An 18,686-nucleotide genomic window follows, 5' to 3' on the forward strand; every position below is an offset into this window, starting at 1 on the left:
TGCACAGGCTGCATTTAACGCAGACCTATGTATGCCCAGTAGCGATGGGCAAATCTGACCGGTTTAGTCTTGGCGGAAATTCGCTAAAATGCATTGAAGTCTATGGGTGACTTTATCGATCCACAAAGGAGGTGCAACAAATTTTATTTTGATGCAAGACAAATTTTTTTTTCACTCATTGGCATCTATGGGGGTCATGTGCTCGACAAAAAAATTCCCAGCTTACTATTGACCTGCATATTCAAGCCAAAAAGCAGTAGCTGAAAACAAGCTGCAGCTCCTCTTCACTTCTAAGGATGCTGACAGAATCTAATTTTAATCCTGCCAATTAACAAATCAATATTCATACTTGGATATGGGTTAGGATACAATAGACCCCAAAAAAAACCCTGTAAAACCCTTTGCTAAAGCTGGCCACACACTGACTTATATCATGAAACCATATTCCCATTTTAGGCTCTTACACATGGGCAAAAGATTCTAGTATTTGAAATGCATTTATATTGCTTCTTAAATGCACTGTAAAGGGGACATATCTAAATATCAATTAATTTGACATTGCTCAGAGTGGTCTTAGGAGCACTTTTACACTTTACCCTTAAAGGGATACCGTCATGGGAAAAAAAAAAAAATCAGTTAATAGTGCTGCTCCAGCAGAATTCTGCACTGAAATCCATTTCTCAAAAGAGAAAACAATTTTTTTTATATTTAATTTTGAAATCTGACATGGGGCTAGACATATTGTCAATTTCCCAGCTGCCCCAAGTCATGTGACTTGTGCTCTGATAAACTTCACTTTTTACTGCAAGTTGGAGGGATGTCACCCGTCTCCCTTCCCCCCCCAGCAGCCAAAAAAAAAACAAACAATGGGAAGGTAACCAGATAACCGCTCCCCAACACAAGATAACAGCTGCCTGGTGGATCTAAGAACACTTTATAGTAAAAACCCATGTCTCACTGTAGCACTGTTATTGGATGCGTTTTGAAAAAAACATGTTTTCCGATGACAGGATCCCTTTAATGGAACAGTTCAGTGTAAAAATAAAAACGGGGTAAATAGATAGGCTGTGCAAAATAAAAAATGTATTTAATATATTCGTTAGGCAAAAATGTAATGTATAAAGGCTGGAGTGAACAGATGTCTAACAGCCAGAATCCAACTTCCTGCTTTTCAGCTCTATAACTCTGAGTTAGTCAGCGACTTGAAGGGTCACATGGTACATTTCTGTTCAGTGAGTTTGTAATTGATCCTCAGCATTCAGCTCAGATTCAAAAGCAACAGATGACCCATGTGGCCCCCCCCTCAAGTCTCTGATTGGTCACTGCCTGGTAACCAGTCTGTGGAAACCAAGAGAGCTGAAAAGCAGGAAGTAGTGTTCAGACTGATGTTATACATCAAATCACTCCAGCCTTTACATTACATTTTTGGCTAACTATATTAGAAACATTTTTTATTTTGCACAGCCTATTTACCCAGTTTTTATTTTTACACTGAACAATTCCTTTAAGTTTTTAAAGATTTCATATTAGTGGTGCTTTTGGCTGAGCAGACCGGCAAAGCTGATTTCCACAAAGCAGAACTCTTAGCGTATGATTGGTTGAAGTGTGGGGATATTGGCTTTTGCCAAGCTGCCCAGTGCTTGCCAGGGGCAAACAGTAGGAAGCGGTACGCTTATATTTCACATTAGTGGTGCAACAACTGTTAAATTTTTTTTTTTTAAAGTAGTAGCAGTAAGTACTTCTGAGCGCACTGAGCAGTTTTACATTCAGGCTGTAGATCCTCTTATTCAAAACATTTTCTGTTGTGTCTTGTGTTTCTAAGCATGATTGCACATGTCGTAATATTAGTGCTGTGAATAATTGCAAAATTAAGATTAGATGTTCAAGCACACTGGATGCATTTACGTTTAATATTACTTACACATTTGCCTTCATAACTGGTAATTGCATGTATAAATTGTGTGCACCCAACTCTACAAGTAGGGATGCACCAAATCCACTATTTTGGATTTGGCCGGACCTCTAAATCCTTTGCCAAATTCGGCTGAATACTAAACCAAATTTGTAAATTAGGGGTGGGATATTTTTACTTGTTTTGTGACAGTCATGCGATTTCCCTTCCCGCCCCTAATTTGCACATGCAAATTAGTATTTTGTTTAGCTGAAAGTCCGAATCCCAAACCAAATCCTGGATTCAGTGCATCCCTATCTAAAAGTATATACAAGGACGCATAACACACAGAATTTAGAAATCTTGATGCCAACACAGACAATGTTTTCTATTTCAGTTTTTTTATTTTCCGTTTGCTGTCTCGTTAAGTTAAAAGGCTCTGGATGTTGGAACAGATGTGAAAACCAGACTCGCGTATTTCAGGGACCAAGGTAGCCTCCTTCTCATTTGAAGATCTTGCCCTGGTTAAAGGGCTTGCCCACATTCTTGAATTCTCCTTCCCAGGCAAAGTATTCTTTGACCAGGGTTTTGCACTCCTCACTACCACTATCCAGCTTTCTCCAGTTGTAGGATTCGTAATCAATTTGCCAGTCTTCAGAGAGCTGAAATGGAATGTTGCAGTAGTAATTAAAGTGACAATATTTACCAAGTGGTACACTGGGTTTGCAGTTCGTTACTCAAAATAAACCACAGCTGTGCTCATTCTCTGTCCTTGTCTCTACATTCACCCCATACAGCAGCTCCCACAGTATCTTTATTTATGTCTAATGCCTTTTTTCTACAATCATTTATGTTGGAGTATCTAACCCCATGACATTTCACTTCCCAAACATAGCCTCTGTGATACAAGCAATACTCACTGTAAAAGCAAGGTCTTGGCCTCTGAACACCCACACACCAGAGATGGAGCTGTTATTGTTGGTCCCGAACAAGATGACACTGGCAAAGCCAGTTTTACGCAGTTTGTCTAGACGCTGGAACATACCTAGAAAAAAAGCAGAGAAAAGCCTGAGCTGAGCACCAATGCAAGCATAAAACTACAGATTGGGAGAGTGTTCATTGCCTTCTGGATTTTACTAATTTAGTATAATCCACAGTAAAACTGATGCATTAGCAGCATTCAAAATGCAAATTAAAAAAGTATGTTAACGAAAGGAAGCATTTGGGATTCTATTTAATTATATTAATCCCAATAAACCATATTAGGGCCACATGACACTTGCCTTACATTAATCTAAATGTAATGCTTTAAGTATTTCTGGTTAAGTTATTTTTTATTATTTTAAAGTCCAGATAAAACATTTTTACAGGAGCCCTCACTAGCTTCCACAGATGTTATAGGTCACATCGTGTATTGGAATGGAGATATGAAAAAAAAATATATAAGATACAGAACAGCTGTACAGCCCATACATGGACATTTTCAAAGCAAGAATTGGCTGGTAGAACAGACAAGCTTCTTGAGAATGACATGCTTCAACAGGACATTTTCTACTTTTAAATGCATCTCCAGCCTGCAAATCTCATTTATCCCAGTCCCTTATTTTGTCAGATTAAATGCTGCGTGTGCCACACAGGAACATCCCCTAGTTAATTTCCATCTAATCGTGTCCGATCAACACAAAATGACTGCCAATAACTGCTATGTGAATTTATGGAAAAGTTGTTAAGACTCAACAGATGGGAATGAACAAATGAGTTAACTGTTTAACAATCTGTCTACATGGAACACCTGAATACAGACCACAATAGTTTGCCATCAGCAGCAGCACCACAACATGCATTGGAGGATTAATAGGAATAAGATATTAATTGTTGGGGCCATTCAATACATTGGAAGGATTGATTCAAAACAGATTTCAGGAAACAAAACAGTCGAGTGGCTTTTAGGTTTACTAAACCTTGGCCATAGATTATTCTTCAGCATTTTAATTCATCTACATTCAAGTAAAGTTTCCTATTCATCTACATAAAAGCAATGTTTCCTCAGTCAAGGAAAGATCTGTTGGGCTTAATGAAGTCTTTTGCACATGGATAGGAAACTGGCTACAGGATCGGGTACAGAGGGTGGCTGTTAATGGTACATTCTCTACTTGGAGTAAGGTTCTTAGTGGGGTCCCCCAGGGCTCGGTATTAGGTCCACTTTTATTTAACTTGTTCATTAATGACTTAGGGGAGGGTGTTGTAAGTAATGTATCAGTGTTTGCAGATGACACAAAACTATCCAGCCCAATTAATTCCATCCAGGATGTGGCATCCTTGCAACATGATCTTGACAAACTGGCAATCTGGGCAGCTAAGTGGCAAATGAGATTCAATGTTGATAAATGTAAAGTCATGCACCTGGGATGTAAAAATATCCAAGCCACTTATACCCTTAATGGGACTGCACTAGGCAAATCCATTATGGAAGAGGATCTTGGAGTCCTTGTAGATGATAAACTTGGCTGTAGCAAGCAATGCCAGTCAGCTGCATCAAGGGCAAATAAGGTCTTGAGCTGTATTAAAAGGGGCATAGAGTCAAGGGAGGAGGGGGTCATTCTTCCACTGTATAGAGCACGGGTAAGGCCCCATCTAGAATATGCCGTACAGTTTTGGTCCCCATCACTCAAACAGGATATTATTGTATTAGAGAGGGTACAGAGAAGGGCAACTAAGCTCATGAAAGGTATGGAAAAATCTTAGCTATGAGGAAAGACTGGCTAAATTGGGGATGTTCACGCTGGAGAAGAGGCGCTTAAGGGGTGATATGATAACTATGTATAAATATATAAGGGGATCATATAATATCTCTAATGCTTTATTTACCAGTAGGTCTTTCCAGCTGACACGAGGTCACCCATTCCTATTAGAAGAAAAGAGGTTCCGCCTAAATATTCGGAAGGGTTTTTTTTACAGTGAGAGCTGTGAAGAGGTGGAATTCTCTCCCTGAATCAGTTGTACAGGCTGATACATTAGATAGCTTTAAGAAGGGATTGGATGGCTTTTTAGCAATTGAGGGAATACAGGGTTATGGGAGATAGCTCTTAGTACAAGTTGTTCCAGGGAGTAGTCCGATTGCCATTTTGTCAGGAAGGAATTTTTTCCCCCTGAGGCAAATTTGGACTTGGACATGTGTCTTTTTTCAACCTTACTTACTATGTTACCAAGATCCCTCTGGTTAGATCAACAATAACCTTAGTTTATGATTATCAAAAAATGCTAGTCAGGTCTGCAATTGACGTGGCTAATTTACAGACACTGGGCAAATTAGCACCCATGTAGTAAAGCAAAGACCACAGCTGACTGACCAGGTCAATTCTGATTGGTTGATATGGGTTATGACCAGCTAAATGCTTGCCCAGTGTTTGGCAAGTTCAAACCTTGTTTGAACAAGCATTTCTGCCAGTCCACCTATTTTTCAGGGCAAAGTTTACCACAAAGGCTTGCCAAAAAGAATATGGCAATATGCTTGCATGAAGTCACTGAATGGCTTTAGTTAGGTGCTACATAGAATTAATTGTTCAAGGCAAGCATTACAGCAGCTGCCAGATACATACAAGCCTAGAAATATTTAAAGAGAGATTTTTGTACTTACCGTTAAATCTTTTTCTCTTGTCCTATATTGGGGGACACAGGCACCATGGGGATGAAGATCCTGCAGCTTGGAAAAGGACACTAACTTGTTAACTTTTGACTCCTCCTCCTGCTCTGGGCTTCATCCCCTGCCTCCTCCTCCTATATTCAGTTTCAACCGAAGAGGAGTATAAGATAAGCAACCCAAAACAGAGAAGGAGTCCTCAACCCCCTCAGAACCCTCAAAACAAGGACTCCCAAAACGGAGTAACTATACACAAACGCAATACATTGCACAGTAGTAAACAACAGGGCGGGAAGGCCTGTGTCCCCCAATATAGGACAAGAGAAAAAGATTTAACGGTAAGTACAAAAATCTCTCTTTCTCTTGCCTAATTGGGGGACACAGGCACCATGGGGATGTCCCAAAGCAACCCCTGAGGGCGGGACACTGTAACCCCAAAGATGATCAGGTAATGACAGCCTGTAACACCTTCCTCCCGAAGCTGGCTTCGGCTGAGGCCTGTGTGTGCAGCCTATAGAAGCGCGTGAAGGTATGCGGAGATGCCCATGTAGCTGCTCTGCAGACTTGCTCAACAGACGCTTGATGACGAATTGCCCAAGACGTGCTCAAGGCTCGTGTTGAGTGAGCTCTAACTTGAAGTGGAGGCTCCTTGCCCTTCACGGAGTATGCTCTGATGATGGTGGATCTGATCCACTTAGCTATCGTTGCCTTGGAAGCTTTCGTGCCCTTCTTGGGGCCACTCGGGAGAACAAAAAGAGAGTCTGACCTCCTCATCCCTTGTGTTGCATCTAAGTATGCCTTGATTGCTCGAACCACATCCAACTTGTTTAGCTTGGTCTCCAAGGGGTTCCGGGGCTCCGGACACAGCGAGGGAACTATCAAGTCCTGGTTGAGGTGAAACTCTGAGACAACCTTGGGAAGGAAGTCAGGCGTGGGTCGAAGAACGACCTTGTCCTTGTGGATGATGGTGAACGGGGACCTGCAAGAGAGTGCAGCCAGTTCCGAAACTCTACGTGCAGACGTGATTGCCAGTAGGAAAACAACCTTTTCAGTAAGTGTGGCTAGCGGAATGACTGCAATAGGTTCGTAAGGGTCCCCCTGAAGGACGGAGAGAACCAAATTGAGATCCCATGGGGGAACTGGACATCGATAGGGAGGCACGATTCTAGTCGCTCCTTGTAAAAAAGTCTTGATATGGCTCCGTAAGGCAAATCTTTTCTGGAAGAGAACGGAAAGGGCCGACACCTGCACCTTCAGAGAGCTCAGCGCCAAGCCCTTGTTGAGCCCATCTTGGAGGAAGGAAAGAATGTCACTCTCAGAGGCCCTCTGTGGATCTACGTCTCGTTGTTCGCACCAGCCGATGAAGGTTCTCCATACTCTATGATAGACCTTCGCGGATACTGGCTTACGTGCCCGAAGCAAGGTCGGAATGGCTGCCGTGGGGACCCCCGATCTTCGAAGGACTAAGGTTTCAAGAGCCACGCCGTTAAAGCCCAGCGATGAGAATTCGGGTGTTTGACGGGCCCTTGTGTTAGCAGGTCCTCTCTCGCCGGGAGATGAAATGGGACGTCGATGGACAGGTCCACCACGTCGGCGAACCAAGCCCGTCTTGGCCAGTAGGGTGCCACAAGGATGGTCCGAGTTCCCTCTCTCTTTATCTTCTTGATGAGTCTCGGAAGAAGAGCTAGTGGAGGGAATGCGTAGGCCATGGCGAAGTTCCAGGGGATCACCAGAGCGTCTACCGCGAGAGCTAACGGGTCTATGCTTCTGGCAACGAAGCTCTGAACCTTCCGGTTGTATCTGGATGCCATGAGATCCACCTCTGGAAGACCCCACCTGTCCACGATCAGTTGGAAAACCTCCCGGTTGAGACTCCACTCGCCCTGGTCCAGAGTTTCCCTGCTCAGGTAGTCTGCGAGCCAGTTGTCGACCCCTGGTATGTGTACCGCGGAGAGCTCTGGAATGTTGTCTTCTGCCCAAGTCAGAATCTTGGCTGCCTCCAGTAAGGACGCGGGACTGCGAGTGCCCCCTTGGTGGTTCACGTAGGCCACAGCGGTCACGTTGTCCGACTGAATCCTTACTGCCCTGCCCCGAAGGAATGGCGAGAATTGTTGCAGTGAGTACAGGATGGCTCTTAGTTCCAATAAGTTGATCTGGAGAAGTCTCTCCTCTTGGCTCCAACAGCCCTGGGCTGTTCTTTGGCCTAGAACTCCGCCCCACCCTGTTAGGCTTGCGTCTGTCGTGACCACCGTCCAAGTGTGGTTGGGGAAGGGCCTTCCCTGCGTGAAACGGAGAGGGTGGGTCCACCAGAGAAGGGACTTCTGAACCTGCACCGGGATCACGATCAGGCGGTCCAAGTGCCGTCGATCCCTCCGTTGATGTCTGAGAATCAGGTGTTGGAGAGGCCTGGTGTGGAATTGGGCATATGGGATGGCCGGGAATGAGGCGACCATTGTACCCAGCGTTCGCATGGCCGTGCGAAGAGGGACCGGGGTGAGAGATCTGAGAGTCTGTATGCGCGTTCCGTAAGACTTTGGCCTTCTCCTGTGGAAGGAAGACCCTCGCTCGTTGGGAGTCTAGAATCAGCCCCAGGTATTCTATGGTCTGAGTCGGGCAGAGATGTGACTTCTTGTAGTTGATGACCCAACCCAGAGTCTCCAGAACCTTGAGTGTCTGAGAAGTGTGTGACTGGGCAATCGCCGCAGACGGACCCTTGACCAGGAGGTCGTCCAGGTAGGGAATAACTGTGATGCCCCTGATCCTGAGCTGTTCTAGTGCTGCTGCCATCACCTTGGTGAAGGTCCTGGGAGCGGACGATAGACCGAATGGCAGCGCCACGAACTGCCAATGAGAGCCGTTGACATAAAACCTGAGGAATCTGTGATGATTCGGGTGAATCGGGATATGGAGGTAGGCGTCCTTGACGTCTATGACTGACATGAATTCGTTTTCCTCCATGGATGCTAGGACCGATTGTATGGATTCCATTTTGAAATGGAGCTTTCTCACAAAGGGGTTGAGGTCCTTTAAGTCCAAAACCGGTCTCAGGGAACCGTCCTTTTTGGGGACCATAAAAAGGTTGGAATAGTATCCCCATCCTCTTTCCCCTGGAGGCACTGGTTGAATAGTTCCTGCTGAACAGAGGTTTTGGATTACTGAGAGGAACTTTTGCCTTCTGGGAACATCGAGGGGCAGTCGGGATATGAAAAATCTGCGGGGAGGACGATGAACAAAGTCTATGAGGAGACCCTGAGACACTACTTGAATGACCCAAAGGTCCCGTATTTGGTCTTTCCACACCTCTCGAAAGGACATTAGACGGCCGCCAGAGGGGTCCCTCCGAGGGTGGGTACGCCTTCATGCTGTGGCGGATTTGTCCTGGGAGGGCTTGGCCTGTCCCTTTGAAGACGACCAGTGGGCTCCTTGCTTGTGCTGGTAGCGTTGGCCGAAAATTGGAGGTGGACTTGTCCGCTTGAGACTTCGTCCGCTGTCCCTGGCGAAAGGGCCGAAAAAACGGTCTTCTCTTGAAAGTTGCTCTCTTCGCTCTAGTCTGAGGGAGCAAGGTACTCTTACCGCCAGTGGCTTGTGAGATGATCTTGTCTAACTCGGCCCCAAAGAGCTGTTTGCCCAGGAAGGGGAGGCTAACGAGTGATCTCTTGGATGTCAAATCAGCTGACCATGACTTCAACCAAAGGAATCTTCGGGCGGCTATGGATTGAGCTGATGCCTTAGCCACCAGTTTAGCAGCATCTAGTGAAGCGTCACAGATATAGGAAGTGGCGTCTGCTATTTGTGATAAGAGGGCGTCGGTAGAGGGGTCATCGGACCCAATAAGTTGTGCTGTCTGTTCAACCCAAACTTCCATAGCCTTGGCTACCCAGGCTATAGCAAATATTGGTCTGAAAGCCATACCGGAAGCTGTAAAGGTTGCCTTGCAGAATCCCTCTAGACGCTTGTCAATTGGATCCTTGAATGACGCCGCGTCTGCCACAGGAATAGTGGTGGCCTTGGAAAGTCTGGAAACTGGTGGGTCAACCGCCGGAGGGGATGACCAGAGATCAATGCAATCTTGTGGGAAAGGATAGGTTTGGGAAAAACGCCTGGAGATTTGCACTCTGTGATCAGGGGTTTTCCATTGAGATTTGACAATTTCCTCTAATTGCTCATATGCTGGGAAGATGTAGGTGGCTTTCTTTTGCCTCTTAAAGATGTTCTTGGCTGGCTCTACAGTCGAATTTGTGTCTTCGATATTGAGTGTTGTAAGTACTGCCTGTATAAGTCCCTCTACCTCCCTTTGGGTTCTGGGAGTGTCCTGATCTGGGTCAGGCTGGTCCTCTGAATCGTCGCCCGAAGGAATTTGTCCCTCCTCATCAGAGGGGCTAAACTGTTCCCCAGGGGAATCTGGGGGCGAGATAATGGATCGTTTAGAGGCAGTAGGTCTATTGTCCTGTGACCTAGTAGGATTAGACAGTCTTTCTAGAACCTTGTCTAAAGTCTCAGGAATGCGGGATAAATTTTGTAGTCCAGCAAGTGAGATAGAGAGAGCACGGACCAAATCGGTGTCTGAAGTGCTGGCAGTGCTGGCTGTGTTTGCGACAGGTGGAGAGGGAGGGTGTCTACACGCTGCGCACACAGATTCAGACGAAACACTCTGAAATTTGGTGTTGCACACTGCACATGCAAGGTAAGACACTTGTGCAGCCTTGCGAGAAGGTGCTGAGGACTTTGAGGTCCTGGGCTCCTCTGTTTTGTCTGCCATATCGTAGTGGCAATACAGCCTGAAAACTCCTTATTAAAGATAAAAGGAGGGGCAGGGGATAACCTGGCGCAGGGCCTTGGGATAGAGCCTGCAATAGAGAAGGGAAATATTGATTATTCCCAGCTCCCTAAGTCACACATGTCAGCATAAAATACAGGCAGCCTAATGCGCATAGGAGCAGTGGAATCGCAAGAGTACTCGCCTGAAAGGTTGTCTCACAAAGAGAGGGGTCAGGTGTCTCTCTGATGTGGGCGACAGGAGAGCAGTCGCGGGAGAGCTGAAGTGCGCAGGAGGTTGCCGGCTGCGAAGCGAGCAACCGGAAGTGCGTGGTTCCGCTCGTTTTGGCGCCAGTGACCATATGCGTATCACCGCCGCATGGCGCCCAGGAGACAGAGAGAACCGGAAGTGCGCGCCTGAGAGTTGCGCTGAGCGACGAGCGCTGTGTGACTTAGGGAGCGCGCCTGAGAGTTGTAAGTTGGGCCCTTAGGAGGGGGGAGAGGCGGACACAGGTGAGAGATATACTCACCCAGTCCATCCAGCCGTTGAGTGCCCATGGAAGTTGGAAATCCCTGTAGATATAAAAAAATATAGATATCTTGCTAAACACAAAGAAACAATAAAAAATTAATGTGAATAGCAAGACTGGTTCAGACCTCCGTAGAGCGGAAACACAGTCACAGGGAATGAGTGGAGCTAGCCTGCAGACCTCCGTAGAGCGGAAAGGCTGTTGGGCACAGGATCTTTTTTAGGTTGGAACCTAAAACAGCTGGGGGGGCGCGTGAAAATGATCAATGGCCCCCATCTGTGGCATGATCATAACCGTGGTCCTAGATCAATTGCTCCAGCCACAAGTTTTTCTGTGTCTTCTCCTCTGAGGACACTAAAAGAAACTGGATATAGGAGGAGGAGGCAGGGGATGAAGCCCAGAGCAGGAGGAGGAGTCAAAAGTTAACAAGTTAGTGTCCTTTTCCAAGCTGCAGGATCTTCATCCCCATGGTGCCTGTGTCCCCCAATTAGGCAAGAGAAAAATAATTTTTAATTTTAGGAATACGGCTAGCAAGCAAGATTGTGCTGCTTTGCTACAGGGGCATCAGTTTCTTTATAACTAGGTTTTACATCTCCATGAGATTGTCTAATCCCTGAAACCAGCAGCCTTTGCCTAGCTGCATGTCTTCACTGGTAATCACCACTTTGAAGGCAGCACTGTGTTTACATACAACTTCTTACCTGTAATTAAGTTGCAGCTCATAAAGGCTTGTGTCAGCTCCTCTGGAAATTTATACTCTGCGTACCAGATGGACCAGCCTTCCTTGTCAAAGTGCTCCCAGAAATAAGGCAGAGCAACAGTCAGGGTATCTTCATTTGAATATTTCCTCTTAAACTCATCCATTATAAAGGAGCTGCAGGTAAAATAAAGATTTGTGAAATAGATCATAACGGATTACTTAACAGAGGGATGCAGTGTTGTAGAGAAAGAGTCCAATGACAATGAGGGTGGTGATTCCTCAGTAGCCCTACCTTTTAGGTAGATGTGCATATGGGTCCTTTGATTTAGGCTCTGCTGCTAAAGCCTTTTCAGATTCATCCAGGTCATCCTCAGGGGCTGGGGCAGGAGTAGGTGCTGCTTTCTTCTTTTCCTCCTTTTCTTTTTTGGGCTCCTTTGCTGGCTTCTCTTTCTTGGGAGTCTCTTTTTTGGGCTGCATCTCGGCAAACTTCTTGGCTACAGAAGATTAAAAAACCCAATATAAGCTTGGCAGAAACACCTGCATACCCTGTCAAATGGTTTCTAACAAGAAAAAAATTCAGACTGGCATGCCACTGAAAATTGTTATCTTATACTAAGGTAACCTTTTTACATCCCTACCGTTATGCCTTATGTGCATCTATCCCTTATACAGACTGGGCAAATTTTTCTTTAAAAAAAAAAAAAAAAAAAAAAGAGTTTACATTCCTTCAGACCATTTATTCCTCACTGTTGCTAGTTAAAGGGGCAGCCAGTGGCATAACTAGACTTGTCCATGCCCTAAATTCACTGTAGAGCCTCAAACCTGTTAAAATCAACATTCTACCAATATAATATGCTCACAAAACTCTGCAAGCAAAACTTGTGACTGGGCATTTATGGGCAAAAACACAAGTAAACTGGTGGGGCTATGAAGTGGGATATGTTGGCATTTCTAGCCAGTGAGAAAACAGGAGGGCAACTAAACACCTTGTGCCATTTCCCTGTTCCAGTATCAATTTATCAATTAATGTTAAACCAGCTTGGAGGGGTGGCATCCTCCCATTCAGACAAAGGAGGCACAGACTAACAGGTGGACGGGTGGTGGGGGGGGACTGCTCTGGCATTGGCCGTGTGCAACCAAAATCCGTAAAAACTGCAAGTCTAATATGGTTATATGAGGTGTTATTAACAAAGACTGCAAAGCTGTAGTTCTGTTTCTTTGAAATTTTACTTTTTCAAAGAAGCAAATATTAGTAGGCACTGGGATAAAAGAGCATGGAGAAGTTTATATGGCATTGAGGCTTACCATCAAACTGTGCCATCTTGTCACAAAGTTTTACTTCTCCCAACACAGCACGGAACTCTGGCTGATTCACACAGGTCACAAACCACCTTGTGACATTACCAAAAGGCTGGCGGAAGGATGGTTCCAGGACCTGTGGATAAAATAAAATCAATATGTCTCCTACAGTGGCTGACAAAGAAAGAGTGGAGTATGGGGGGGGGGATGTAGATACATGAAACTGGGTAAAGGACATGGAATATTATATCAGCATCTAGTTGATCTTGTATCCCATGTACTTATTCTTTAGACTGTTTATATTATAATAAAAGGAGGCTAAAAAGTCACAATAGGAATACGACAGGAAGAAATTAAAGTCCAATGGACAAACAGACCTGCTTATAGAGCCACAGAAGAGAGCATGTAACAGTTATATCAGCCAGTGTGATCCTCTCGCCGACTAGGAATGTCCGTGTCTGCAGATGAGAATCTAAAACACCAAGCACAGTCTTGATCTCCTCCTTGGCTTGTTCTGTGGCCTAGAAATATATATCAATAGGGCCATTAGACCAATTTAAAAAAAAAAATTATATATCTGCAGCTTTTTAGACTGAGTATTTGCATCTTACGAGACTTGGTCAGGAGAGATGACAGAGAACAGAGGCAACAAAGCACTGAAAATTTAGCAAATTTCCCCCTGGCACAATATGGAAGCCAGTGTATTTGTTTCCATCAATCAACATTCAAGAACCATCTTACTTTCAAAGGTTTGCCTTTGTGCCATATTGAAAATTTGCAGAGATAAAACAAACCTTAAAAAGTTTACAAAGAAACAATCTACTGCAACAAAAAAAAGAGGTTTGCTTCAAAAAACAGGCAACCATGAAATGCTACCTTCAGAAAAAAGCTAAAAAGGTGGTGTCTACTAAATGATTCTGTTTCACTAAGTTGTTATTTTGCAAATGACTGCACATCTCTCCACACCATTCAATATATGGAAAGATACATATAACCACAACATTCATTAAATGAGGGGTGGGGCAGAGAGCCACAAAGCGGCCTGCACATTAACAGCAGCTAAGAGAAAGTCAAGAATCCGGCAGAAAACAGCAGGAATCATGTTGTGACCCTGACAGCAGAGGTGCGTCAGCTGGTTGCAAGATTTCAATCCTTGCTTTCACTTTGGGATTGATGAAGAAACCTGCACATATAGCGATGTGTACAGTTCTGTTGCTTCAGAAAACGTTTAGTGCCTTTGGAACAGCCAAAAGGCTGAACTCAGAAAAAATAAATCAGTCCTCTTAATGGGTGTGCAAAGGGACTTACTGCATTTATAGATTTATTTTTATGTGCAGTCTGTCACTGCTTTACAATATCAGATATGATGGGAGTTCACCCGTCCCTGTTTAACATCCCATGGTTTATCCAGTAAACTGGCAGTTTGATTTGCTGTAGGGCTTCCAGGATGAGCCCTAGGACCAATTTAATACAGTATTGCATCATTATATAGTATAGATTTGTTACCAACTGACAAGATAGCATATTATGCAAAGATTGTTAAGTCACAAAGTTTTTTCAAAGAATTTCCAACTCCATATAAGTATGCAGATTATATCATGATCTTGGATCAGGCTGTTCATCGTACTCGGACCGTTGCCTCCTGTTTACTTCATTTGAGGCCAGCATTAGAAGAAAGAATGACTTAACAGGTAAGTGTAGTGGGCAGTAAACAATGTTAAGCAGAATACATACCTGCTTATTATACTGCATGATCCCAAGAGTGGGAAAAACCCATGCGCTGGCCGGAGGGACAATGTGACTGTCTGAGAAGCTAACCCACTGAATGACCTGAGCTTGGTGTAAACGAGTGGTTCCACGGAGCTCATCATTACCCACTGTCAAGAGAGAAATAAGCAAGAGGTGAGGATTAGGTTTCCAATTAACATATGAAGTGAAGTGAAAAGTGAGGAAAACATGACGTTAACAGTGGACTTCCGAATAATTTCCATTATACCCAGTCTGCAGAAATTTAAAGGGGTTGTTCACCTTCCAAACAGTTTTTCAATTCAGTTTTTAGATTGTTGCATAGAAATAAAGACTTTTTTCAATTACATTCATTTTTTACCATTTTTCCTAAATCTAAGTTTAAAGTTGAATGTTCCTGTCTCTGGTGTTTGTTGGGCAGCTCAGTAATTCAGGTGCAGACTTTATACGGTTACAATTTTGCAACATTTAGTGGATACATTTCTCAGCAGCAGCAGCACTGGAGTATTAGCAACTATTGTATCAATTCTAACAGCTGCCTGTAATGAAACCCAGAGATTCTGCTCAGCAGGGACAAGATAAGAAATGTATCAACTAAATGTACTGATTTAGAACAGTTTACAGGGTCAGTGACCTGCTCTCCCAGGGCTGCTTCAGAAGGTGAAAAAACCAAAAACTTCAATATTAGAAAAATGGTCACACAATTATTGGAAAAAGTCATTATTTCTGGTGTTCTATCTGAAAATGAATAGTTGTTTAAAGGTGAACCACCCCTTAAGAGTCATGCAGCAAGAGGGGTACACAACTTGTGTAGAATGATGTACAATCTTACAGAAGTTTACATTTTCCCCGCAACTGAAATGTGAGACTAAGTCAGCATTTGTCTTGTAGAACAGTTTCATCAATGCCGCAAGGAATGCCTCAAATACATGAAGAGGTTAAGCCGTTAAGGTATAATTTGCCTAGTTCCAATTTTATTATTTCAGCCTCTGTCTCAATGGCAGGCTAGCTACAGGCGCTTTATAGCCTTTTAAAGGAATCCAATTTATGTTTATAATCTGACCTTTTTCCAGGGGGGGTGACCAATAGAGCAGAGCTATAAGCATCAGAGGCGGAATACTTCCCAAGGTTCTCCACAATCTATTTTTGTCTGAATTATGTGGAAACATCTTCTTTGCTTATTGCAATGTTTTTGCAGTTTCCAACTATTATGTGAAAGCACTTTACTACTTCTGGGCAGTAGCACCAACTACTGAATGGCAGTGTGTAACTCTGAGTTACATTACAGCATCAGGGGTTATTTTAAGAGCCACTAAATACTGACATAACTAAACCGAGCTGGGTCTCAGGCGGGGGGGGGGGGGGGGTGAGGGAGTTGGTGGGGCAGTGGGAGGATCTGAAGGAAAACCATACAGCAGACCCTGCACCCCCCCCTTGGTTGTGAAGTCTGGTGTATACCAGTTATGGCACCGCCTCCAAATCAGCACATCTGCCAACCTGCTTTTTAAAAGCAAAACCGGGATAACTAAACTGATTTCACTTACCATAATGAGCAATGGCACTGCTCTCAAAAAGGCAAAAACCGTCTTTGCCCTCAAATGCTGGTACCTGAAATTCCAAAAAAAAAACAAAAAAAAGTTTGATTAAGGACAATAATATTACCTTTACCTCAAATTTTAACAGTACGTACACACACAGCCTTTGGGGGGAGTTGAACGCGACATTGGCATGTGTAGTTCACTTGGGATGAAAAAAAAGGACCATCCATTACCTTGCCTAAGGGGAATTTCTTTAGAAACTCGGGTGTCTTATTTGTTACCCCAAACTGGAATTCTGGAGCAGAGGAGGCAACCTTGATGGGAAACCCCGAATACTGAGCAGCGATGAGGGGCTTGTATGCCCTCCAGTTATCAGGGTATGTGTACAAAGTCTGCAGAAGAAAAAAAAACAGTCAGGGAGATGATACCAAGTAACAATAACCCCACATAACACACACTGAAGGCAAGCTACAGTATAGAATGATAATCCTCTATCATACGAGTTGGTTATAATACTTCCTAGTATCAGGAAGCATTTACAATGCTTTACTTTTGCACAATTGACTTCCAGGTTAACACTCACACTCCCTGACCTGTAATAAGCATTAAATAGGGAATAATGTAGCCCCTATTGTAAAAATACAAGGATATTCTAGGTCACAGAAGAGTTCCAGGATCATATATAGGCACATAGCAAAAAGGGGTACATTATTGGTTATAATACAGAAGTTTTGCAAGTCATGTGATGTTACATGACATCACTAGGCACCAATTATAACAGATGACATCATGAAGCACCATTTATAAGGATATCCTTTACAGGATATTCATGGCTTTTGTGTATTATATAGGCATATCTAGCGCATGGCTCATCATTGCCATGTGAAGTCTCCTACCAACTTCATTTGCAAGAGGCAATTGTGTGTATGAGAACAGGCTGTAAACCTAAATCATTATATCATGGTGCTGGCGCTATATAAATAAATGATGATTATACTAGATGGCTTTTTATTTTTTATGGCAGTGTGTGCAGTGTCCGACTGGCCCACCGGGATACCAGGAAAACTCCCAGTGGGCCCAGGTGTCAGTGAACCTCTTGCTTCTAACCATTTAGCCTATTTCATGGTCATTCCCAATTTTTTAGGCTTAATAATGGAAGCAGTGTTGTACTGGCCCACCGGGATACCAGGAAAACTCCCGGTGGGCCCAGGTGTCAGTGGGCCCTCCTGCTTCTAAACATTTGGCCTATTTCATGGGAATTCCCCATTTCTATGAGAACAAAGAGGTGAAATATATTAAATAATAGATTATAATATGTAAAGACACTAGGAGGAGAATAGAGGATTGAGGAGATGAATAATAGTACTGAGAGTGGGCCCCTGGTCTAAGGTTTTTGGTGGGCCCCTGGTGTCCCAGTCTGACACTGAATGGAAGAATAGAGTATAGTAAGTAGATATAAAAGAGTGCGCGCTGCCCCCTCATTAGAGAATCTGTCACGTCACTTTGAAGTCTCAAAGTCACAACATATAAACATGACATAGCGGGTGCACATGTTACTACGAGCGGATTGATACAGCAGACGAATGAATGTGAGGGTGCAGCGCCCTATTACACTCGCCCCAGTTCCGGGTATAGCCGGGCACTATTCCCATTGCTTTAAACCCTCCGCCGTACCGCCACCAATCCAGGAGATAAAAGGTTTCTCGGATAGCAAAGAGCCCCCTATATAACAGTGACCCAATCTATGGCCCGGTGATAGCAAAGAGCAGTTGGATGTGGGTGGATTATCTCGGACCCATTCATGACTTACCCCGCCGGCCATCTTCGCGCGAGGAGAAAGGGAGGAGCAGCACGTCTCGCTCTCCGACGTAATATAGCAGCCGAAAACAGACTACAGCCTGTCGTAAAATTAATGCGTATTGCGACGAGGGCGTAACGTAACACTTTCGGGACGTACTGACGGGTGATATGTCATGTGGCAATATCACAGACACTGAAGGTTTCTGTGAAAGAAAACGGTCCCCAAATTAAAACTCCAATTGTATGTGGTGGCAAATTATATTGAATTGTTACACTGTCTCTCACAGAACTTTCCACATTAAACTAAGAGAGGACTCAGTTCTGCCAATATAGGAGCCAGCTGCTAAGTGGAAATCAATTCAATCAGGCTTCCTTGATGTTACTGATACGTGGCCATTTATAACAAGTTTTATCAATATCTTAAGAGACCCCACGCCTTATAGTTACAAGTGGAAGTTCAGCAACAACTCAGGGCTGCCAGATGTCAATTTAACGTATGAGAAGGGGTTGTTCACTTTTCTCTAAATTAACTGTTAGTATGATGTAGAGAGTGAAATTCTGAGACAATTTGCAACTGGTTTCCATTAGGTATTATCTTATTTAGCTTTTTATTCAGCAGCTGTCCAGTTTGTAATTTAAGCAATTTGGTTGCAAGGGTCCAAATGACCCTAGCAAGCACGCACTGATTTGAATAAGAAACTGGAATATGAATAGAAGAGGGTCTGAATAGAATGATGAGTAATAAGTTACATATAGTTACATAGTAACGTAGTTAAATTGGGTTGAA

The 18,686-nt window shown here is 43.9% G+C and overlaps 1 protein-coding gene across 2 annotated transcripts; it reads right to left on the minus strand.

Annotated features, from left to right (window-relative positions):
• Positions 1-2,275: 2,275 nt before the first annotated feature.
• On the minus strand, positions 2,276-18,359 carry eef1g.L (eukaryotic translation elongation factor 1 gamma L homeolog). Of its 2 annotated transcripts, NM_001086297.2 has the most exon segments (10): positions 2,303-2,553; positions 2,812-2,936; positions 11,518-11,690; positions 11,809-12,010; positions 12,822-12,951; positions 13,193-13,336; positions 14,550-14,692; positions 16,106-16,169; positions 16,333-16,491; positions 17,910-17,941. In NM_001086297.2, coding segments are annotated over 10 exon segments (1,311 nt in total). In that variant the 5' UTR covers positions 17,922-17,941; the 3' UTR covers positions 2,303-2,394.
• Positions 18,360-18,686: the final 327 nt, after the last annotated feature.

This window comes from Xenopus laevis, chromosome 4L (assembly GCF_017654675.1).
Source record: "Xenopus laevis strain J_2021 chromosome 4L, Xenopus_laevis_v10.1, whole genome shotgun sequence".
Taxonomy (NCBI): Eukaryota; Metazoa; Chordata; class Amphibia; order Anura; family Pipidae; genus Xenopus; species Xenopus laevis.